This window comes from Mangifera indica, chromosome 2 (assembly GCF_011075055.1).
Source record: "Mangifera indica cultivar Alphonso chromosome 2, CATAS_Mindica_2.1, whole genome shotgun sequence".
In the NCBI taxonomy this organism is placed as follows: domain Eukaryota; kingdom Viridiplantae; phylum Streptophyta; class Magnoliopsida; order Sapindales; family Anacardiaceae; genus Mangifera; species Mangifera indica.
Window position 1 is genome coordinate 18578306 of NC_058138.1, and position 22069 is coordinate 18600374.

The window sequence follows — 22069 nt, forward strand, 5'->3', positions numbered from 1 at the left end:
ATTCAATATTTGATCGACAATGTTTGGATTCGACGAAATCCAAACGAAGAGTTAGATCTTCGTTGTCTAGACGAAGAATTTTGACTTTTCATTTGGATTTCATCGAATCCAGGTATCGTCGCTCCAATATTGAACACTAGAGGGAGTGATGACACCGAAAGAGAGAGAGATCGGTCATCGTTGGTCAAAAATTCACCGGTGAAATTAGAAATCCTAGGTAAGGGAAAAATGTCATTTTTCAAAACTTATTTTTGGCTGAAATTATTAGTTTTTCAAATTAAGGGGGTAAAATGATATAAATGTTAAATATTATTATTAAATGATGATTTTACCCTTAATCTTAACTTAATTTTGGAGGGTAGGTGTTAGTTTTCCAAACTATAGGTGGGTGTTGGGTTTTTGAAAGTTGGTAGGTGGGAATCCACTATACCTTGGGTGGGAATAGGTCTTTTGGCCTTAAAAAAATAGTTTAAGCTAAAAATAAGTTCTTTTTTCAAGATTAAATTTATCTTTATTTATACACTCACAGTAATTTCTTCTAGCGGAACTTCAAAAAAGCATTAAAAAAAAATTCTCTCTTCTCCTTCCGCCATCCCGCCTATGGAGTTTTGGGGTAATACACACGATCAGAAATTTGTTTGATTTTACGTTTATGTTTATTAATCTTAAATTTTGTGTTTGCTTTACACGAGATGTGGAAACATAAACGAAGTCAAATAATCGTGTTGAAATCTAATAATCATTTAACTTATATTTTCGCCTTTTGATTATCGTTAATTATGTTATTTACGATGTGGTTTTCCTGAAAATGAACACAATTTAGGGTTTGATCTCTTGATTTTACTTTTTCTTTCCTCTCTTTTTAAATGAAGGACTGTGCTGTTTTGGATAGTGTCTTCATCTCTGTAGCTAAATATGTTTGGTTTTGACTGGATTCTGAATTACAATTTATCTTATTGAACTTTTGGCTTTCTTTTTCCTATTGATAGTTAAGCATCATCATACAAGTGATTTTTTTTTTTAAATAAAAGAGATACTTTTATTTGTTCTTGATATTTTTATTTCTGTTGATTATAGTATCACGTTACTTCATGATTTTGTAAAATTATTGTTGTATCATTGACTTCTGCATTTTGGTTTGTGTGGAATAATGTTCACTATTTATCTATCATACTGTCTATGCGATATAGATTTTAAAATGTGATTAATTAAGCACCAAGATTGCATCAAATGGCTTAGGCTCTCCAACATACGCCAGCATTTTGATTTCTAGAATGTGTTTTGTGGGTTGCCCTGGATCTGATATTTTACTTATTCTATACTTGTTTCCTTATGTTCAGGTATTGAGGTAAAAAGTGGTCAGCCACAGAAGGTTAATCCTGGTGGTCGCAGGGTCATTCATCTGTCACAGGTTATAATTTATTGTTTATGAATTTCTTTATGTTGGCTGTTTCCATGGTTAATTACATAAGACAGTGATTGTGCCTAAATTGCCTGCTCACAGGCTTCCTTGGGGGAGGTCAAGGACAAAGGAAATGGACATGTTTGTCTGTATCTGAAAGTTGATGATAAGAAACTGGTTCTTGGAACACTTTCTCCTCTAAAATTGCCTCAGTTGAGTTTTGACCTGGTTCTTGAAAAAGATTTTGAGCTGTCTCATAATTGGAAAAATGGGAGTGTCTACTTTACTGGCTACAAAGTTAAAATGGACCAAAGATATCCTTTACACTTAATTTTTTTGCTTTAAAACATGTTTCCTGCTTTTTTTTTGCTTGTGGTGTGCATCAATTGGTCCTAGAATATCTCTATTTTTCTTCTATATTGCCTCCTTAACTGCTTTTCTTTTGTCCTCACAACAGTTCCTGACAGTGATGATTCTGGTAATTCAGTGTAACAATGCCCCTCTGTTTTTTCTATGCATATGGAGTCACTTTAGTTTTTGGGAAATAATATACTCATATCTTAAATTGTTACTTGCAGACTCTGATGAAGATGTAAAGGAGATTTTGCTTAGAAACAATGGTGAACATAATTTTCACATTGTATCTTTTTTGTTCTGGATCTTTAATCGTGGAAATTTGAGAATCCTTGTTCCATTTTTTCTGTAGGAAGACCCGAGTTACAGGCCAAATCTGTTTCTGAACAGCCTAATTTCATTAAGCCTAGTGCGTCCACTGCTAAGGAGAATGTAAATGATGTTAAACCCGATCAAAAGTTTGATGATAGTGATACAGATGATAGTGATTCAAAAGATTCATCCTCTGATGATGAGACCAGTGATGATGAGGTATTTCATTAATTAGACCCATACTCTTAATTTTATGGTACCTTAAGTATATTTGTTGAATTCTTATTCTATTTATAGACTCCAAATGATGTTGCTGAAGATAATTTTGTAAAAATTTAAGAAGATTCTTAGCTAATGAAGATTTGTTTGGAGTCTAGAATAATTTCTTTCAAACTTGCATCTGTCAAGTAACTGGATTGCTATGATATAACATGTAACTGTATAGTATTTAAAATTTTGAAATATGATTGTTAAGATGAATTTGAGGAAAGACTAGTATTAGTGCCCCAACTTGATTATAACGGATTCTTGTTTAGTTTGTCCACTATGAAAATATAACAGCTTTTGTACATTCATCTTCAGATATGTGTTCTATGACTATATATAACTGGCATGTGGCACTGTATATAGTTTTAAGTGCATTGTTCTTCTTCTTCTCTCTCTGTAGGTTATTGTTATGTAAACCGTCTGAGCTCTGGCCTATGATTATATACTTATTTATTACTTCTACTGATTCTATCCAGCATTTTGTTTAATCATTATTTGTGGTTAGGAAAATCTTTTATCCTCCATTTTTCTTATATAATTTTTTTTTATGAAGTTCAAAGTTTGATCTTTTCCTTTTACTTATGATACTGTGTGTACATATTTTCTCCTGCTATACGTTACCATTGCTAATATCATGTTGACAAAGTTTGAATTGGCTGCATGTGACCCTTTTTGTTACTCTTTTATTTCAAATTCTAATTTCCTGCTTTACCATTTTGGATATAGAGACTTGAACGTAGGATGAGGAACTCTTTACATCTAGCTACTTGCGTATATACATTTATGCTTAGGTAAAATAGAAATTTTTGTTAGATAGAGCCAGTCATCACATGCAATCATCTACAGTGCAAATTGATCACCACTATTTCACTTTTCTAGTTTGACATAGAAAATACTTCAATTTTTGAATTTGACTGTAGCATTTAAATGAAACCTGATGTTTGAAACTTTATTTTTGTACTGCTTTCCCAATTACACTCTATTATAGTGCACATGGTGTACGATCAACTTAAAATCTTAATTTGCTCAAGCTGACCTTGTCTGTTTTTGTGTTTGTTTATGGTATGATGGTTTGTGGCGGCACTGATCTGTTTTTGTTCAGGATACTAATCATATCAATGATGAAAGTGACAAGAGGGGTCGTGAACATGATGAAAGTGATGAAGAAGATGAAGACAGTGATGAGAGTGAGAGTGAGAGTGATGACGAGGATGAGACACCAAAGAAGGTGAGGGCACTACTGCCTTTATTTGGTTGTTTATTTAGTATTGTAATTTTTTTACTGTATTTGTTTATTTTTACTCTTGAAGGCTGAACCAAGCAGGAAGAGAACTGCAGAATCTGTGACAAAATCCCCTATTCCTGACAAGAAGACTAAATTCATCACACCTCAAAGGACTGGTAATTACTTTATTTCAATTGTGTTATTGCTACTAGGTTGCATTTCTTGCTTTTGTTGTTTTATATATTTCTGTGGGGATTCTTTGTTGAATCTCTATATGTTATTTTTTTTTTTTGGGGGGATTTATTATTATGAATATAATGTGCATGACATCTAGCATTTGTTGTTTAATTCTTTACCGATATGAAAACAATGTGCACAAGCTTTAGCATTGACATGTGGTCCAGAGAAACAAAGGTTGGTTTAACGACCATTTTTTGCAGAAGGCAAGAAAGGGGTTGTTCACACTCCTACTCCTCACCCTTCAAAACTGGCTCGGAAAACTCCTGCTAACAGCAGCCAATCAAAGCAGCAAACTCAAAAATCAGGCGGGTCATTCTCGTGCAAGTCCTGCAACAGGTAATATTCCCCATTAAGCTCATTGAAATTTAGTATAGTTTCAAGTAATCACATATTTTTGTTTAATTCTCACAGGTCATTTACCACAGAAGGCGGATTGCAAGCTCATACAAAGGCTAAGCACGGCGCTGCTGCATGAATGGTCTGTTAAGACTAGCTTTCTGCATTGATCTCGTTTTTGAGATGAATTATTATAGAGAAAGAAGAGTGAGATATGGGCTAGTGAATTGAATTCGGTAGTCAGTTTTGTGGGATTTATGTTTTTGTGGACACTTGGTTTCAGTAAAACTAGTCAGTACATATTTTGAAGGTCTTGGAGACCTAAAAATTGTTGCACTGGTAGCTAAACCCTGAATCTGAATTAACGTACTCTTCTCGAAATGCATAAGCGAAGGCCATGAAATTTCTTAAGCGTTTGAATTTATGTTGATACGTATATGAGCCAGATTCGAATACTTAGGTATAGTGTGAACCTTGCTCTAGCTTTGTTTAAATATATAGTCTGAATTTGGTTCCAAAGCTTGGATTAAAATTGATGAGAAGTAACGTAAATATGAATTAATATTGTCAGAAGTTTGATTTCCTAAATTTCGTAGAGAAATTTAAACCAATGAATTTGAATTTGGATTTAGACAATGATTTATTAATTTTTCTTTTTTCTATATTAGTATTATATGAAAACGTAAATGCTACATGTAACGGTTCCAGCAGTAGTCTTTAAAATTTTTAATATTAAATATTTTTCTAAAGAAATTTTGTTCACAAACTTACAAATACTTCGGTGATTTATTTTCATGCCAATACTCATATAAATAAATATAAAGAAAGTTAAACCCAGGCAAGGAAGAAAGAGACAAGCATGTACCAAGGTAAAACCAAGTGCCATGCTAGCATTTCCATGGCCATAGAATAAAATTCTCTCACGAGCTACAACAGATCAATCTATTCTTCAAACAGCAAGATCATACCATGATGACAAATTTTGCAGTTCTTTTTCTTGAAAATAGGTCTACTAGCGTCTGAATACTCCCACAATGTAGCATTACAATCCTGTAAACATGCTCTGCAGACAACGACACCAACCTGTATACAAATATTATGGTAAGCTGCAGAAAAAATGAGGCCTGATCCTGGGTAGCAGGAAAACCTGAACCTGCAAAACTCATAACTTAGGTAAGACCACAAGTTTAAAAGAAAATAATATAGGCAGCACAGGACTCTTTAGATCCCACCAGATTTGATTAAGCCAGACTGCCTGTCAATCAACTTTACTATACAAAGACACTGTAAATTTGCACAGATGCACTATCCCACTCATTCCTTTAACTTGAAGAGTGGGAAAACTTAGACCAACATTCTGACTGTGAAAGAATTTATGACCATGTATTGAAATCTCAGAAAGATTGAATGGCTGAGACAGGTTCAGTTCTAAGAAATTTTATTGGGAAAATTAAAAGCTTGTGAAATAACCTCCACTGTTAGTGCACCACTAACAAAATGTTTGTGGTTTCACTTCTGATTTCTCAAGCATCACTTTTCCTAGTGACAGCTACAACAAAACAGTCTGAAAAACTTGTAACTGATGTAAATACCAAAGTTACAAATGAAGTGGACAAAAAACAATTTTGAGAAAACATTAAGGAAAACAACAATAGCTGAACCTTTAGCCAACAGAGATACACACCAAGCAAGTGTCCTTGGTGGTACAAATAAAGAAAAACCGGAGGTTATGGTACATGCAAAAAATCACTTTTGGTAATATTTTTACTTTATTCTATATTTTATTCATTTTACTTAAAATTGAAGGTGGGCAGGAAAATCAAGAAAAATAGAATTTTACTTTCAACAACACAACAGTGAACCTGTGCTCCACCTGCACAGTGGAAATGGGCAATAAGCCATGCTTTCTACATAGGCTGTCTATCCAAAAAGAAGAGCTGCACGCCTGTATGTACTAATTAAACTTTAGTAACTAAAATAGAGCACATGAACAAACCGGACAAACTCTTCAATTGAACCAGTGGTTGATTTCACCACTCTGTCACTGCTGCTGAGGATCACTATATTGATCATCATCATGTGCAAAGCCATTGTTGTTCCTGTCATTGTCATTATTGCTATTATCAATCTTATGACCAGATTCCGCCTCCTCCTTTTCCCTGTTCCATTGCTCGATCTTAGCCCTTCTTTCAGCACTACTTTCTCTAACAGGACTCCTGTTCCTCCTCGAACCTGGGCTTCTGCTTCGTCCCACTTTACGTCCAGGACTTCGGCTTCTAGGCCTCCTGCCCCTATCATGGTAACGATGATCTCTTTCATCATCACGTCTGCTTGAACCACGGCCTCCATGTGAGCGCTCCTCATAACCACGATGTTTATGTGGACTACGACTCCTGCTTCGACTGTGGCTGCGCCTTCTCCTATTTCTTCCAAACAATCGCCTCCTCAAGTCCCTAAATTGATTCAAAAAGAGCATTTAAATACAACCATATCACCAATCAGAGGAAACATATATGTCAAATCTTAAAAAGGGAAAGATAAATAGAAACCAACTTGCTAATCTTCTTCAAATGCATGAAGTTACAGTAGCCACCTCGATTGCATACATTCTCCTCATACTGCCTACAAGTGGCTTCTCGAAAATCTGTCACTGGGGAGAAGTCAACAATGATGGGGCGCCCTGATAATATACAAACTTCAATGTCAAAAACGTGACCAAATTTGCACAGGTACAACTTTGACACTGAAAAATTTAGGAAACAAGAAGAGTAAATCCATGAGAAAAAATTATGCACAACGGTGGCCTGAGCTCCATGAGAAAAGGTTAATCTACAGCTATGATTAAATGGCCAACAAATTCACCAATAAAAAGGCCATGTTAATACCAAATAAGCTCTGTTAAAAGTATCTTCTAACTTCTTGGCATCATTGATCATGGTCTCATCCGTAATGGAAAAAATCCACCACGGAAGGGCATAACAATCATTTACAATAACCACAATGGATTAATTTATGAAAAAAAAAATTGAGGAATGTGGGCTACCAAGGAACAATAAAAGCATGGTAACTAATGTTTGAATAGTGAACCCAACATCAACATGTCCAATATTATTGATAATGATATCCATTTTGACGAACAGAATAGAACCATATCAAGTCCTAATTGTAGGACTTTGGTATTTGAATATTGAAACCCAAAATCAACATCTTCAACATTAATGAAACATTGAGACAGCTACAAACACTAAAAATGTAAAAATGCTCCTATTCAGCAGCACTACATACACTCTCATCGTAGGCCATAATTTTACTGTTAATGAGAATGATCTCGTTAACTTCAGTTCCAGACTGAAGGTAACTGTTGTCAAAGTGATCAAACAACATAAAACTTCGGTCTTCAAAATTAAGAACATATTCTTTTGTCATTTAAATTAAGAACTATTCTTGTTTCATAAAAAGACAAAACAACATTCATCTAATACATTGAAAACTCAAGCACAAGGAATCAAGGTCGCAGATGTAACCTGCATAAAACCTTCCGTTGAGATTTCGAAGCGCATTAGCAGCATGCTCTTCCTCTCTGAACTGAACATACACATTGCCCACCTGCAAAAAAGCAAAGGCCTTCAACGACTAACTAAATCCAACAAAGAAAAAATTACATTTGATTAAATAGAAAAAATATAAGAAAAAGAAAAATAACCATGTGGTCAGCCAAATTGTCACAAATGTTCAAGCTCTCGATCTCGCCGTACTTACTAAGCTCCTCAAACAAATCCTCATAAAAATCCTCAAAGTGATCTTGGATCTTCCGGGGGTCAAGGGCTTGGCCTTGGGGGTCAACGCCGGGAGTGATCATGTCAGGGCGTTGGTACATGTTGGAAAGAAGGAGAGTAGGGCTAATACTAGGTTTAGTGTGAAGCCGAGAGCACCGATCTCCATGACGGCATGCTCCGATCTTAAAATAAAAGGGACAGTTCACTCTATCCTTCTCTGTTCCGAAGATAGATGCTAAGTGCTCCGCCATGCGTCTGGTCCAAAGAGTAATCAAGCCAACGATTTGATCTATCTAGGGTTTCAAACTTTCAACTGACCTATGTATTGACATTTATAATGGGTCTAGCTTAATACTATATGTAAAATTATTAGAGAAAATGCCTCACGTGAGCAGGTTTGCCCGAGAGGTTAAGGGGGAAGACTTAAGATCTTCTGCACATAAGTGCGCGTGGGTTCGAACCCCACAGCCTGCAGTTTTCGTTGGGTGTGTTAATTTTATGTTCATTTTTTTAATTTTAAAAATTACATTTATTTGGGTACATATTCTTCTTCTGAATATGCATATGAGAGGTTTAGTTCATAGATTTTTTTTTTTTTTTTTTTGCTTCTTATAATATAATACAACCTTAATGAGAAAATTCGGAAAAATCTTATAATATGTAGCGTAAAGAATCAATAAATAAATCATTACAAATTTACGAGAATATCACGCTTGTTAATCAGCCTATTGAGTTTAGCAAAAGGTGTTCAAGTGTGTATCCAAATTATTTTCCAATCTAGGTTTTGGGCTACCCATTTAGGTATCAAGTTTTGTGTTATAGTCCAATGTATTAATATTTTTCAATCTTCAAACCTATGTCAAATTTGTCGGTAAATTTTTGAATTCAATATATATATATATAACTTATAATTATAAGCCCTCTTTGAAGATATGAAAATACCTCAGAAAATTATTTTATAAAATGCCATACAATACAAACATTTGTGAAATCCATCTATGTTTTGATTGGTCTAAATTCACTTTCTCATCCACAGATTTATAACATGTTGACAAATTTTCAAGTCTTAATTTTGTTTTATTAACTTTACTAATTAGAGCAAATATAGCATTGGATTAATTAAATCAGTGTCCTCCTGAGAGCACTAAGAGGGAACTATGATCTGGTTCTTTAAGAGGCAAAACTTTCACTATGATTAAAAACAACAAACACAAAATTGCAAAGACTGATTCTAACTTTATTAATTCCTAGAACTATTTGTCTACATGAAGCACCCACCCCCATAGGGAAACAAGATTGACAGAAGAGCTAGAAATGTCATATAAACTGTATGCTGCATTTTACTAAACCTTTCATATGTATATAAAGTAATTGACAATAAACATGCATTAATGTGATGGCAATGCTGCAGACTGAGGTAGTATGCAGAAATTAAATTTGCAATTACATGTTGCAATCAACTAAGGGATAGAAAAAAACTAAAAGAAATGAAACAATTATGTTGCCATTACAAATTAGTTTTCCACTCTGAACAACAACGGCGATTAGATGAGGATCATCCAAATTACCATAAGAAAAGATCAATATGAAACAATTGAAAATATAAGCAAAGACATGAATATTCTCAGTATTTACACAATCTGGATTTAGATCATGGACAAAGAAGAAAAGAATGACTGAGTAAGATCCATAAGTCAATCCAGAACAACAATCATATTATAGCTACAATAAAGAATGAACTGAATAAAGCCTTCACACTAACTCATTTGTTCAGTGACACACCAACCGATGTCTAGATTGATGTTTGTAGTTCTTTTTCTTGGATGAACAGGTAAAGTAATAAGGGAACATATCAAGTTGAACTCTAAATTATTACCTAATCCCTTACTGGAATTGCTCATTATAGCCTCTTAACCTGGATGAATACACCACTACTTAGGTGCAGGCACATACACCACCGTACAGCAGATTGATGCATGCGCTATCCACAGAACTTTTCATTAAGCAAGTTCAGCAATTTCTTAAATTCTATTAGAACCTAGCTCATGCCTGAATTTGAAGCTAAAAAAGAATCAAACTTAGGCAATGGTTGACTTTCATTTGAGCCAAGCTAAATAAACCAAGTTTGCAGGCTCTCAGCTCGTTTGCACAACAAATGGAAAGTCTACACTGCATTAAGTAAAATCGAAAATAGCAAAAACATGAAAGCCCAGTTATACGTAATTTGGGTCGGTTAATTAAGTCTCTAATATACACCCAACTAAAACTAATTTTCCTCTTTCTTTGTCTTATGCAACATACATGTACATACAATAGACAAAAGAAGGAAAAAAACAAAAAAGATAAACTATGGATAAGTGGTCACCAACACAAGTCACTAAAATATCAATGTTGCAAAGAGACACAATCCTACAGCATTATCAAAAGCACATTCCTTTATAACCGAAACATGAAACCAAAAAAGCATATGAACCCCGCAGGATGCAGCATTTTAAAGAACAACAATAGGCAAACAGGAAATTAAAATAAGAAGCTCCAAATCAATGGTAGAATACGCATTTCCATCAGGTAATACACAATTTGACAAACAAAAACATAAAAAATTACAAAATCTTGAACAAAACGTAACATATTGCATTTGTATCCATTTTTATTAGGAAATATTAATTATTCAACTCAGGCATTAATCTACACCTGACCAGATTTAGAGCACTTTGAGCATATCTTCTGCTCCACTTAAGGTAAACTCGCCGCCCTCCTCCAAATTTAGCACCTTAACGATGCCGTCCTCAGCCAAAATCGCGTACCTTCTTGACCGAATCCCCAAGCCTACAGGTTTATCACTCAAATCCAACTCACACCCAATTGCTTTAGTGAACTGGCCATTCCCATCAGACAACAAAAGCACCTCATCTTTAATTCCAAGATTCTCCTTCCACGCCCTCATAACAAAAGCATCGTTTACAGAAATGCAGGCGATGGTATCCACGCCTTTGGCCTTGAGCTCGGCGGACTTCTCGACGAAGCCCGGGAGATGCTTTTGAGAGCAGGTGGGCGTAAAAGCGCCGGGAACGGCGAAAAGGATGGCCTTTTTGCCGGCTGTGAGGGAGGAGATGGTGGTGGTCTGGAGTTCGCCGGCGGGGTCGAAGTAAGAGAGAGTGGCGTCGGGGAGCTTATCACCTAGAGAAATGGCGGCGGTAGTGGGTGCGGATTTGGTGAAGGAAAGAGTGAGAGGCTTAGAAAAGTGGCGAGGGAGGGAATGTTTGAGGGGGCGAGAGAGGAAGGAGACGGCTTTAGGAGGAATGAGGGAGGCTTTGGTTGAGGTGGTGGTGGTGGCGGTGGCGGCGAAAGCAGCGGAGGAGAGAAAACGGGAGAAGGTGAGAGTGGAGGCCATTATCGGGTTTGAGCGGAGGAAACAATGAAGGGTGGAACGTTGGAGAGAATATCAAGGAGAGATGAAGGTTGTAATTTTGTTTTTGGTTGGGAGGGTTTGTCCTTGAGTCAACTTAACAAGATTTTTGTGCGGCACAACACAACCGCAACTATTTTCACATTTTTTTTCTGGCCAAAGAACTATTTCCCACCCAAACTATGCTTAATTATCAAAGTTTCTCGTTAACTTTAAAAATACCATTTACCTACTCATGATCGATTAAATTTAACAGAACCCTAACCTCTAAAAATTTAATCTCATTTTTCCCCCTAAAATTTTAAAAACTAACATTTTATTCTCTAAGCCAAGTTTAAAAAGATCGCATTTTTCCCTTAAAGTTTATTTCAAAATCTGTTCACTTTCTCTAGCGTCATCACTGACCGTCTCTTCCTTCCGACAGTTTCTCTTCCACCGACGGCTTGCCTCAACTCCACCCCAACCCAACCCATCCGGCGTCGAGAGAAGTCATATTGAAAGAGAAATCGTCTTTTCAGACGATAAAGACGAGATCTCGATCTCATCTTTGTGGTCTGGGAAGGCGATTTCTCTTCCTAGACAACATCTCTCGGCACCAAATGGGTTGAGATGGAGTTGAGGTGGGCCTTCGGTGGAAAAAAAATTGTCAAAAGGGAGAGACTATTGACAATGGCACCAGAAAAAGTGAACGGGTTTGAAAACTAAACCCTATTGGGGAAATGTGATCTTTTTAAACTTGACTTAGGGGAGAAAAGTTATTTTTTAAAATTTAGGAGGAAAATAAAATCATATTTAAGCTTATTTTTAATATTAAATATAAAATGAAGGTTTTACCCTTAAAATATGGGTGGGTAAATGAGATTTTTAAAGTTAACAAAAAAGCCTTTGACAATTCAGCATAGTTTAGGTGGGAAAAGTGCTTTGGCCCTTTTTTTCTCTTCTAAACGGCAGTTAGAGGTGTCATCTAGATACGGTAATTACAGTTTTAATTTATGGTTTTAATTTCAATAAAAAGAAATTTTATGATAAAATTAAAAAAATAATAAAAAAATCCTTATATATCTCTTCTCTCCTCGGTCTCGGTTTCGGTTTTTGTCTTTTTTTTTATATTAATATTTTTATTTAAAATGTTATTATAATTTTAAATTATTTATATTTTTAATTTATTTAATTTTTATTATATATATTAAAATAGTTAATATATGATATTTAAAATAATATATTGATTTTAATTTTAATTTTAGTTAATTTTATTATTTAATATATTTATATTATATTTAAATAATATAAAAAAAATATTTTTTCATACGAGGGAGATTTTTTTCACTAACAAATAGAACTTTACCTTTTGTTTGTTGCCATCCCCCGTGCCCACGATCACATCTGGAATGGTTTATTATTATTTTTAAATTAAATCAAAAAAATTATGAATTATATTTTAAAATTAAATTAAATTAGATTTAAAAAATATTTATTTTTAAAATAAAAATACATGTATAGTAAATACTTTAAAAAGTATGACTTTACTCTAATTAAAAAAAAAGTGGCTGAAAAAAAAATGTAAAAGATGAATTAAAAATATAGCCATTATATGGCATAAATAATTGTATTCATATAAGTGTTACCATATATAAAATTAAGCATGGTGGGATTCATAGTTATAAAAATAATTTTCTATTATATAATAGTTATCGTGTGTGGGTGATAAGTATCAGTGATAATGGTAATTACGTGGCTATAACCAACAACACATCGTTCTGCAATTGATATGATTTATTGTGCTACAGATAATATCATGCTAAAACATACAAGAATGCAAGTTATGGCAAGTCATGTTAGCCATGAATTCTTAAGGTTTATAATACAACTCACGCTACGATGGATGGTGTCTTTAAATTTGTTTTGACAAATTAATCTTTTAAAAAATATTTTTTAATATTTTAATTAATTTAAGGATTAAAAAAAATTACTTAGATCAATTTGTAATTTATATTTAACTTTTACCATAATTTTTATTATTTTAATATTATAAACAAATGTAAAAATAATTAAACCCATCTCATTAATATTTAAACTTCGAAAGTTTATCTTAAAAAAAAAAAGAGAGAGAGAGAGGGACGCTCGTTATTGTAAATTTTCACATGTTACATCACAGAAAAATTAAAAATTAAATTAATAGAAGAAATCCTCGCAACTCAAACATAAACAAACAATTAATAACAGACAACTGCCCAAATTAATGACTGATCGAAAGGCAAAGCGCTTGCAAGCTTTCACCTTGTCGATTTATTTTCGTCACAACCCTTCAATCCGACTCTGCAATATCATTGACAACAACTCTTATCGCACGCATTCTTTATGATCGTCTCGTCATAAAGAAAATGCTAATGCTGCAACCATGGCAACACCAGAGGAGGCCATCCTCTGCACGGTCGTGATCTTGAGACTGATTGCACCTGAAGCTTTCACGTTATCATCATCACTTGAACTATCTGCAACTGTATTGTCATCAGTAGTACTATCATCGTTCTCCTTCTTACGTTTTGCTGGTGAAGGTGCCGGTGCCGGAGGCTTGGGGCCAAAAATGTTCACGGGGAGAAGCACTTTGTCGACTTGATAAATTGCAACCTGGCCATCGCTGTAAATGGTGCCAGATAAACTAGTGTTGGTAACGCCTGTTGAGATATTCACTGAATTTGGATAAGCTGTTACATTAAGTGGAAAGGTGTATTTACTTGTGTCTCCTGCATTTGTTCTTAGTGGGTTACTCACGGTTTGAAACTGTGACAGAGGGATGTATGAAGAGATTACATGAAATTGGATTAATTGTTCCTTGTGTTCATCGTTCAAGGAGTTAAGAACCCCAGAACTAAGACTAGAAAACGCCCCATCAGTCGGTGCAAAGATGGTGACGCCATTGCTTGAGTCATTGAGTTGTTTCTCAATCTGGTCAGCGACAGAGGTGGATTTTAAGAGACGAATAAAGAGGGAAAATCCCTTGGCTTTTTCAAGGATTTTGGTAACATTGGTGGGGCCTGATGGACCTGGAGCAGCAGCGGGAACAAGCGGAGCTGGAGGTGAACTGGTAGGGAGGGGAGGAGCTGGAGGAGATGCGGTGGGGGTGGAAGGAGTTGGAGGAGGCAATGGAGCTGGGATTGGCGCCTGGGCTGCAGCTGTGGTGCAATGGAAAACAAAGAGGACAAGTGAAAGGGAGAAGAAAGCTTGTTTCAACATCATCCTTGTAGTATTTCGAGACTTGCAATGTTTCAAAGCAAGACTAGACTTGGGTGAAAGTGTTTGATGAATTCCAAACAAGGAGAGGAGGTACTTATAATGGCTGTAAAAGGATGAAATTAGGTGAAATGTGAAGCTTTAGTTAGCAAGATCAATCTTTGTTAGATACGTAGAGAGAATCAATGGGGAGATATATGATCCTGTGGGGGCAGATAGCTAGTTTGCTTGAAAAATAAGGAAAACCAGATACTTCGAAGTGGGTGTGTGGGCAAAATTAATAAAGACGGACTTGACATTTAACACATATTCTGTATAAAATTGTGAGTTGCTTATGGCTACAATGGCACAGCCTGATGAGGAAAGAAGTTTTGTTACATGAGAAAAAGCCCAACCTATGAATGATATCCTCTATCTTAATGCAATTTTCAGATAGTTACATGTAATTGGATTGTCCACATTAACATAGATGGTTAAATGGGTTATCTGGGTGTTATATTTCCCTTATATTCCTAATTCTTAAAATTCAGATGATATGTGATTATATCTTTCACCAATCTAACAAAGAAAGAGATACTGCATGACAATAACTACACTTGCCAACTAGAATCTCAGATTTTACAGAACTCCATACTTGACACCATTATAAAAACTTTCTCTTCTCCTTCCAAACTCATCAACACTTTTTGCAGAGCACCAGAGTCCAGTGTTATATCAAACATTTGAACAGTCTTTCAAAATAATTGAAAAATGATGATGAAACAATCTTTCTTCTCTTTTTCACTTCTCCTCTTTCTCCTTCTTTGCACCTCAACCCAAGCCCAGCGGCTGGCTTCTGCCCCGGCTGCACCGACTCCACCAACCGCTCCTACCATAGCTCCAACTCCACCCAGTCCAATGACCCCAATTGTAACCATAAATCCACCCCCTATTGGAGCTCCAATTCCATCTGGCCCGACTAATGTCACCAAAATCCTTGAAAAAGCAGGCCGCTTTTCTCTCTTTATTCGCCTCCTTAAATCCACCACTGTCATTAACCAAATCGAGCATCAAATCAACAGCACCAACGGTCGCCTCACCATCTTTGCACCGACTGACGGTGCGTTTTCTAGTCTCAGTTCAGGCACTCTCAACTCCCTCACCGACCCACAGAAGGAGTCGTTGATTCAGTTTCATGTAATCTCTTCATATATCTCGTTACCCCAGTTTCAAACTGTGAGTAATCCATTGAGAACAAATGCGGGAGATAACAGTAGATACAGATATCAACTTAATGCCACCGCTTATCCCAATTCAGTGAATATATCAACAGGTCTTACTAACACAAGTGTATCTGCTATCGTATACTCTGATGGCCAGCTCGCCATTTACCAAGTTGATAAGGTCCTTCTTCCTTGGGAAATTTTTGGAGCTAAACCTCCAGCAACTGCTCTGGCACCGGCACCTGAAAAACCCAAGAAGGAGAAGCCTCCGGCTGTTGCATTTAGTCCTGATGATAGTCAAACAGATGCCGCCGATGCCTCTGGCGCAGTGAGTCTCATAATGACCATGCAGAATGTGGTATTGTTTAAGGTTGCTATAGTTGCCCCGGTGATTATTTTTTATCTAATTTAATACAACAAGATGGGTTATTGATTGGGACAGTTTGCCGGATTGAACGATGGTGATAAAACTCTTCTTTTCTTCCAATAATGCACAGACTTGCAGAATTCATGCTTGTGTTTACAAACATTAATTTTACATTACTCTGTTATCAGGGGAAAAATCCTAGTGCTTCCAGTTTTTCCTGCCAATTTTTCAGAAATATGTAAGAAATTATATGAAAGAACTCTGGTCTGGTGTTTTATGTGCTTTTATTTTGGAATTTACTGTTCGTCTTCTTTGCTTGCGACTTGGAATTTGGAGGGTAAATTATCGAAATAAAAAATTAATTAATGCTTTCAAGAAGCGTAAAAAATTACAAAAACAAATGACCTGTTGTGTATATCATAGAAAACTAAAAGAAGATTGAAATGTGGAAGATTGCATTTATCTTGGATTTTTGGCTCTCCCGTCTATTTTCAAATACCGCTCAGAATTGGGAGTGAAATATGTCACCATTTTTGCTTTCAGCATTAACCATTATAGAAGGCGGCCCAGTGAGGTTCAGTAAATTGGCTGGATTTGACGCTGGGGAAGATTGAGATGTTGCTTCTGGAAGAAAATATTGTTCATCAATACAATGTCAGATAACGTTTTATAGGCAACAAGCGGCTCCTTAATGAGCCAATCAGGGTTGCAGCTGAAAAGGTGATGGGAGCCACTGCCTACGGCATCAACGGTCATTCTAATCAGTACGGTCTATACGTCCAGCCATGAAATCATCCATGCTGTTCAATACTTCTGCATACATTAATGGATAGGCCAGGCTCCAGCAATGAAGCCGAGTACTGAAGAGCATGAGAATAAACGGGAGATGGCTGTTAGTAACTGGTAGATGTTGAGAAGCATATGTATATGGATTTAGCACCTTCTTGTCCGAACTTCTGGTGAGAACCGCTTGAGCAGCTTCCCACCATGGCAGAGCAGTAATCGCCCCCAGCCACACTGTGGCCAGAGATTGGTTTGTGGCACTTGGTTTGGGCAGTATTAAACTTCCAAGTATGTCACTCTTACTTGGAAAAGAAGAAAAAACAACTTTAGAGCAGTACAGTTAATCATATGACTACTGTGCCCAGATTTAGACTATCATTCCAGAATTCTACTTACTTTAAAACCAAAAATACCCTGATCTCATATTTAGATTGTTGGCAGGATAATACGCACACCTATGAAAGCCAATGCAGGGGAGGTTAAAAAATAAAGCCATATTGTAATTTCATTAACCTGTACCATGCATCTGATTGAAAGTAATCATTTGAAAGACAAGGAAAAAAACAACTACATAGCTTGAAGTGGTACAAAAATGAAGTGGGTATAATTTCTCAGACCTATCCATCCTGATAAAGATTTTCAGTTCATCAACTATCATAACAGTTAAATACCAATGCATTAATGGAGAACGGACCAATGTGAGATGTATGCATTCCCAGAGCTAACAATTGACACATGCATGGTTTTTTTTTTTTTTTGGACACATGCTTGGTTCCATTCTTCAGTTGCTGAATAGTTAACACAATTTTACTTCAGTGAAATCTTTCTACAGACAAAAAACAAACCAAGCCCAGAGCTTCCCCGTCTAAGCAATTCAGATGAGGCAAGTGTTAGGGTTGTCATCCTAGGTCCTATCCTTCCCCAGTCTCAGCTAATTTCCTTTCTGACAAGGCATCCTCAGCTTTTACTTTCTCAGGAACAAAATCTAGATACCAAATATATATAGTAATCCACATGAATGATAGCAAGGCGATATAGGAAAATTTTGCAAAACATAAACATTTAAGAACACATAAAGGCAAAAGAGAATATTGTACAGTACCTGAGAGAAATTCATATCTCATTTGTTTAGAAACAACAGATGCTGAAACAAGAAGAATGAAGGATCTTAATACTACATTAGTTGAATAGGATATATCAAATTTTGCAACAATTTATAGTTTCAAATCATTCAAATTGTAATCAAGTTTCTGTGTGCTTCAGGTTGAAATAGCTAGGAATATGACATGCAACTGGATTAGAATTCAGATTTCTGTTCTAATCCAGTAGCACTCTGGATTCTATATGAACAATTTCCAATCAAGCAACTAAATAATTCAAATGCAAATTCAAGCTACAATAGCATGTGCCCAGGTTAAAAATTGCATGAAGAAATTTTAAGTCAATTGGATATTATCTGATAAACCTGTCAACAAAGGGTTTTCTTTTTCCTTTTGTGTTTAACATACACCCAGTGAGAATATTTCCAACTCTGCCTTTTGATATTTTCTGTATCACAAACTTAGGGAAACTTTTGAGTTATGGAGGGACAAACTGGATTTTAATAGAGAAAACTAAACGCTCTTTTAGAGGGAAAGCAACACATCTACTTTTGGTTTCAAAACCAGCACCTTTTCTATACTTGCCAACAGTTCTTCTGATGTCATCTGCATTGGCATTTAATACAAAAACTTATAATGGGATAGAAGGGAATAGAATAGGTAGGGTTAGAGTGGAAGGCTGAGCATCATCTTTGCACAGAGGGAGAGAGAGAGAGAGATGGAAGCCATTTTTACTGTGGATTTGGCTTCTTAGGATTTATTCATGAAAACAATGGGAAAAGATTGAATTGGCTAAACATATTTCCATTATTAAGTGAATACGGTTTTCACCCTTTTTAGAGTTTCAATATATGAAGACAGATGCTGACATAAATTTTGAAGTGAATTTAGAAAATGAATAATACCCACATCCAATGGTGCACAAGCTGTGCGATATTAAATATGTTTGTAGGGTGATCATATCTAATATTCGTTTGCAAAAGATAAATGATTACAATTCAACAAGTTTATGTCAATTCAATTAAACAACCTTCAATTCAACGTTTTCAAAGGTTCAAAGATGAACAGAAGGTCATATTAAATGAATTATAGCACAGTTAAAAATGCAACAACCCAGAGGAAAAGTTTGAACAAGAACAACTAGAAAGTACAATTTGATTTCGAATAAAAGAACTAAAAAAAACACATTTTGATTGAGTACCAATCAACATGAAGGTTGGAAATTTGTTGAGACAAACACAATTCTATATAAGTGTTTCTTGCATAAGACTCTTCATTAGCGATCAAAACAATGGAAATGCAGTACAAAGGTACCATATTGTCAGAGTCTCGTTCCCTTAAGATGCTATCAACATAACTATATAAACCCAGAATCTCCAAATGCATGAAAATGGGAAAAAAATGACACTTCAAATGCCAAAAGCGCCAACTAATCGGTTCTATGATCATGCAACTTTAATATAAAAGCAGTAAAAACACGAAAGCAGAAAATTATTGATGGAGTAATTACCTAAGTGTTTATAAGCAACAGATTTTTTACGATCCTTAACACAACATGCATAGGCATCTTCACTAAACTGTTCAAGAAACTTCTCCTGCCACCAACAGAAACCATGATAAATTATTTTACAAATGTTATCACACAGCATTTGTATCAAAATTTGCTTCGCAAACATTTGATCAAAACAAATTTCTTTCAACGCCCACAATCTCAAAAATAGATCTTTAAAAAGAAACCTAACAGATAAAAAATACCTAATTTTTATTTTTAAAAAATTGAAATAAATTTATGCGAAGAAGAGAAGACAAATACCGTAGCTTTGTTAACGAGAAAAACAGCATCCCCAGTTAATGCAGAATCACAACCTTGACTTTTCATAATCCTTTTAATTCTACTCATGGGAAAGACAGAATATTTCATGTCCTCTTTCTCTTCCTCATCGTCAAGCTCTTGTTTTTTACCGCTTTTCTTGGGTTTCTTGCTCTCGCTTCGCTTATTTTTTATGGGCTCTAGACTTCTCTTCTTGTGGGGTTGTTTTTGTTGCGAGTCATTGTTTGATGTTGGTGAGGCAACATCCTTGGAGTCGCTCACGGCACCATTGCTGATCTTGTTAGTTTTCTGTTTCTTTGAAGTTGCCTTTGGTTTGGTCTTTGTATTGGTCTCCTTCTTCTTCTCCGGAGTTTTCGCTTTGGTTTTGGTTTCTTTTGTTTTCTTCTCCTCTTCTCCTTTCTTTTTCTTCGAAGAATCCATTATTTGGGAGCGGCTGCTGCAAAGCTGCTTGCTTTGCTACAGAATCCAGACACTGCCTCCGTCTTTCGATTTTCCTTCTCTCAGATACGGCTAGCATGAAATGGTCCGGGTTTGGCGAGGCCCGATTTGAATTAGGGTAACTAGTAATGGATCCAAGGATTTGGGCCAAATGGGTTTGATTTTTCTAAGGTTATAAAGATCGGTTCGTGTAATTCTATGTTTTGAATTAGAATATTTATTCACTGTGTCCCTCGCAAATATACCGAAAGAACAAAGTACCGCCTTTAAAGTTGAAAAATGATAAATTCTTACTTTTTTTTTTTTTTTAAATTTTAACCATAATCTTATTATTTTATTATTTTCTTTTTTATTATATTTTTATTTATTCTTCTTCGAGTCTTCGACAATCCTCCTTTCTCAATCGCGATACCAATCTGAATTGAAATGAGATTGAAATAGAAAGAAATTCTATAATCCCAATCGAAATTCTTTTAATCTCAATTTTAATCCCAATCAGAATGAGACTCCCAATAGTAATTTTTCCAATAAGTAACTCTCGAAGCACAATCCAGTATAGTAATCAATTCCCACTCAACACAATTCGAAAACAAAACAGAATCAATTTCCAATTTCCGAAGTCCAAGTCAACCAAATCACTCAGAAGACTGAAATAGCAATCTCGTCTCCCCTCATCATAGTATTTTATCATTAACCATACCAACTTCTTTGAAATATTGTAAAGTTTGTCAATCCATTCTCTTTGGGATAAACCGGATCTAATTATGCCACAAAGAAGTCAACTTTCTTGAAAGTTATAATAATTTATAGGCAAGAAAATGAAGTTATGGAAATCTGATGAAGAGCAGTTAATAGAGACACCGATTCCTTCTGTTGATAGGACTTGGATTACAAATGACACCGCCCAAAATCAACATCAGGGCGTTAGTCAATAAATGCGTCCACTTTTCAGATTTCCTCTTTGTTTCTTATCCTTCAATTTTTTCAAATTGTTCCCAAAAGTCACATTATGATTCTATCATTAGGTGAGTTAATTATTTGGCCATTGGGGGTGGTTTGGGTTTGAGATTTTAAGAATGAAATTAAACGTTTAAATTTTCTTTGAAGATATTTTAATAATTAATTTTTAATTTTTTTAATATAGTAATTATGAAATTTGTTATTGGATTTGGGTTTCAAATTATGTTGAGTTGATCGATTCAATCTAAAAAGAACAAGTTTAATATTTGTTATACAATTCATTTCAATTCAATCCTGTATCAATCAATTCCTTTCTGGGCTTGATAGCAAAGAAGAAATTCCTTCTTGGGATTGATGTGAAATTTCTTCACAAGATTTTATCCAAATGTAGATGTTCATGTATAAAACCAGATGATACATATTTAGCAATGAAACGTAACTATGTCTATATCCATGGTTTTATTATGTTAAACATTGATTTATTTATGCAAAATTTTAGTTTCTAGATGAACTCATGTTGAATGGGTGTTTGACTTAATTTCTGTCTCACCATTTAGATGATGAACCTAACACAATTTGAAGGATTCATACGTGGCAACAACCCATTAAAAGCCAAGCAAAATAGGTTTATTAAAGAGATTAAATCGAAATTGACAAAGACGCAGGGCTAATCCCAGCTAACTCCAATGCCGCAGGCCATTGGGAAGACGACTCTTGTCGTGCAGTCGATGACATTATCATTAAATTTAGTAGTTTAATAAACCTATAAATTAATAAACTCCTCTAGATAGACAATTATAAGCACTAGTTTCAATAATTACATGTGATACCAAGTA

The 22069-nt window shown here is 35.3% G+C and overlaps 6 protein-coding genes, 1 non-coding gene and 1 pseudogene across 12 annotated transcripts; 4 read left to right on the forward strand and 4 right to left on the reverse strand.

Moving 5' to 3' along the window:
• Positions 1-480: 480 nt before the first annotated feature.
• Positions 481-4547, forward strand: LOC123207845 (histone deacetylase HDT1-like). 2 transcript variants are annotated; one of them, XM_044625340.1, is made up of 10 exons: positions 481-613; positions 1341-1411; positions 1505-1716; positions 1855-1880; positions 1981-2022; positions 2109-2287; positions 3438-3563; positions 3646-3736; positions 4001-4136; positions 4212-4547. In XM_044625340.1, the coding sequence occupies exons 1-10, from the start codon at positions 601-603 to the stop codon at positions 4273-4275; spliced, it is 960 nt and encodes a 319-aa protein (XP_044481275.1). In that variant the 5' UTR covers positions 481-600; the 3' UTR covers positions 4276-4547. The 2 variants fall into 2 exon arrangements, with proteins under 2 accessions (XP_044481275.1, XP_044481283.1); XM_044625348.1 differs by having other exon boundaries at positions 4004-4136.
• Positions 4548-4998: 451 nt separating this feature from the next.
• On the reverse strand, positions 4999-8225 carry LOC123207821 (splicing factor U2af small subunit B-like). 4 transcript variants are annotated; one of them, XM_044625318.1, is made up of 5 exons: positions 7840-8225; positions 7661-7742; positions 6690-6879; positions 6133-6589; positions 4999-6009 (listed from the first exon to the last, which is right to left on the reverse strand). In XM_044625318.1, exons 1-4 carry the CDS (start codon positions 8161-8163, stop codon positions 6178-6180), a joined length of 1008 nt encoding a protein of 335 aa, XP_044481253.1. In that variant the 5' UTR covers positions 8164-8225; the 3' UTR covers positions 4999-6009; positions 6133-6177. The 4 variants fall into 4 exon arrangements, with proteins under 4 accessions (XP_044481253.1, XP_044481237.1, XP_044481261.1 ...); XM_044625302.1 differs by having other exon boundaries at positions 4999-5219; positions 7840-8223; XM_044625326.1 differs by having other exon boundaries at positions 4999-5219; positions 6690-6816; positions 7840-8222.
• Positions 8226-8303: 78 nt separating this feature from the next.
• TRNAL-UAA lies at positions 8304-8386 on the forward strand. Its single transcript has one exon. It is a non-coding gene; the product is annotated as a tRNA-Leu (tRNA).
• Positions 8387-10432: 2046 nt separating this feature from the next.
• Positions 10433-11412, reverse strand: LOC123197870 (peroxiredoxin-2E-2, chloroplastic). Its single transcript, XM_044612355.1, has one exon. The coding sequence runs from the start codon at positions 11304-11306 to the stop codon at positions 10617-10619; it is 690 nt and encodes a 229-aa protein (XP_044468290.1). The 5' UTR covers positions 11307-11412; the 3' UTR covers positions 10433-10616.
• Positions 11413-13445: 2033 nt separating this feature from the next.
• On the reverse strand, positions 13446-14695 carry LOC123209650 (fasciclin-like arabinogalactan protein 12). Its single transcript, XM_044627777.1, has one exon. The coding sequence runs from the start codon at positions 14556-14558 to the stop codon at positions 13692-13694; it is 867 nt and encodes a 288-aa protein (XP_044483712.1). The 5' UTR covers positions 14559-14695; the 3' UTR covers positions 13446-13691.
• A 610-nt stretch (positions 14696-15305) lies between these two features.
• LOC123207368 (fasciclin-like arabinogalactan protein 12) lies at positions 15306-16416 on the forward strand. Its single transcript, XM_044624756.1, has one exon. It carries the CDS (start codon positions 15306-15308, stop codon positions 16164-16166), a length of 861 nt encoding a protein of 286 aa, XP_044480691.1. The 3' UTR covers positions 16167-16416.
• LOC123208644 lies at positions 16176-17234 on the forward strand (annotated as a pseudogene).
• On the reverse strand, positions 16752-20374 carry LOC123207377. Of its 2 annotated transcripts, none has more exons than XM_044624774.1 (4): positions 19818-20374; positions 19515-19599; positions 18007-18048; positions 16752-17359 (listed from the first exon to the last, which is right to left on the reverse strand). In XM_044624774.1, the coding sequence occupies exons 1-4, from the start codon at positions 20253-20255 to the stop codon at positions 17331-17333; spliced, it is 594 nt and encodes a 197-aa protein (XP_044480709.1). In that variant the 5' UTR covers positions 20256-20374; the 3' UTR covers positions 16752-17330. The 2 variants fall into 2 exon arrangements, with proteins under 2 accessions (XP_044480709.1, XP_044480702.1); XM_044624767.1 differs by lacking the exon at positions 16752-17359 and adding an exon at positions 17487-17889 and having other exon boundaries at positions 19818-20372.
• Between the last annotated feature and the right edge of the window lie 1695 nt (positions 20375-22069).

Coding starts and splice junctions, on each gene's coding strand:
- LOC123207845 (XM_044625340.1), top strand. Junction 2,023..2,108: donor GATTTTGCTTAGAAACAATG/GTGAACATAATT, acceptor TTTTTTCTGTAG/GAAGACCCGAGTTACAGGCC. Junction 4,137..4,211: donor TCGTGCAAGTCCTGCAACAG/GTAATATTCCCC, acceptor TAATTCTCACAG/GTCATTTACCACAGAAGGCG.
- LOC123209650 (XM_044627777.1), bottom strand. CDS start 14,558: ATGATGTTGAAACAAGCTTTCTTCTCCCTTTCACTTGTCCTCTTTGTT.
- LOC123207377 (XM_044624767.1), bottom strand. CDS start 20,255: ATGGATTCTTCGAAGAAAAAGAAAGGAGAAGAGGAGAAGAAAACAAAA. Junction 19,600..19,817: donor TTCTCGTTAACAAAGCTACG/GTATTTGTCTTC, acceptor TGTTGGTGGCAG/GAGAAGTTTCTTGAACAGTT. Junction 18,049..19,514: donor TGTTGCTTATAAACACTTAG/GTAATTACTCCA, acceptor TTCTTGTTTCAG/CATCTGTTGTTTCTAAACAA.
- LOC123207368 (XM_044624756.1), top strand. CDS start 15,306: ATGATGAAACAATCTTTCTTCTCTTTTTCACTTCTCCTCTTTCTCCTT.
- LOC123207821 (XM_044625318.1), bottom strand. CDS start 8,163: ATGGCGGAGCACTTAGCATCTATCTTCGGAACAGAGAAGGATAGAGTG. Junction 7,743..7,839: donor ACAATTTGGCTGACCACATG/GTTATTTTTCTT, acceptor GCTTTTTTGCAG/GTGGGCAATGTGTATGTTCA. Junction 6,880..7,660: donor CAACGGAAGGTTTTATGCAG/GTTACATCTGCG, acceptor TAAATTTTTCAG/TGTCAAAGTTGTACCTGTGC.
- LOC123197870 (XM_044612355.1), bottom strand. CDS start 11,306: ATGGCCTCCACTCTCACCTTCTCCCGTTTTCTCTCCTCCGCTGCTTTC.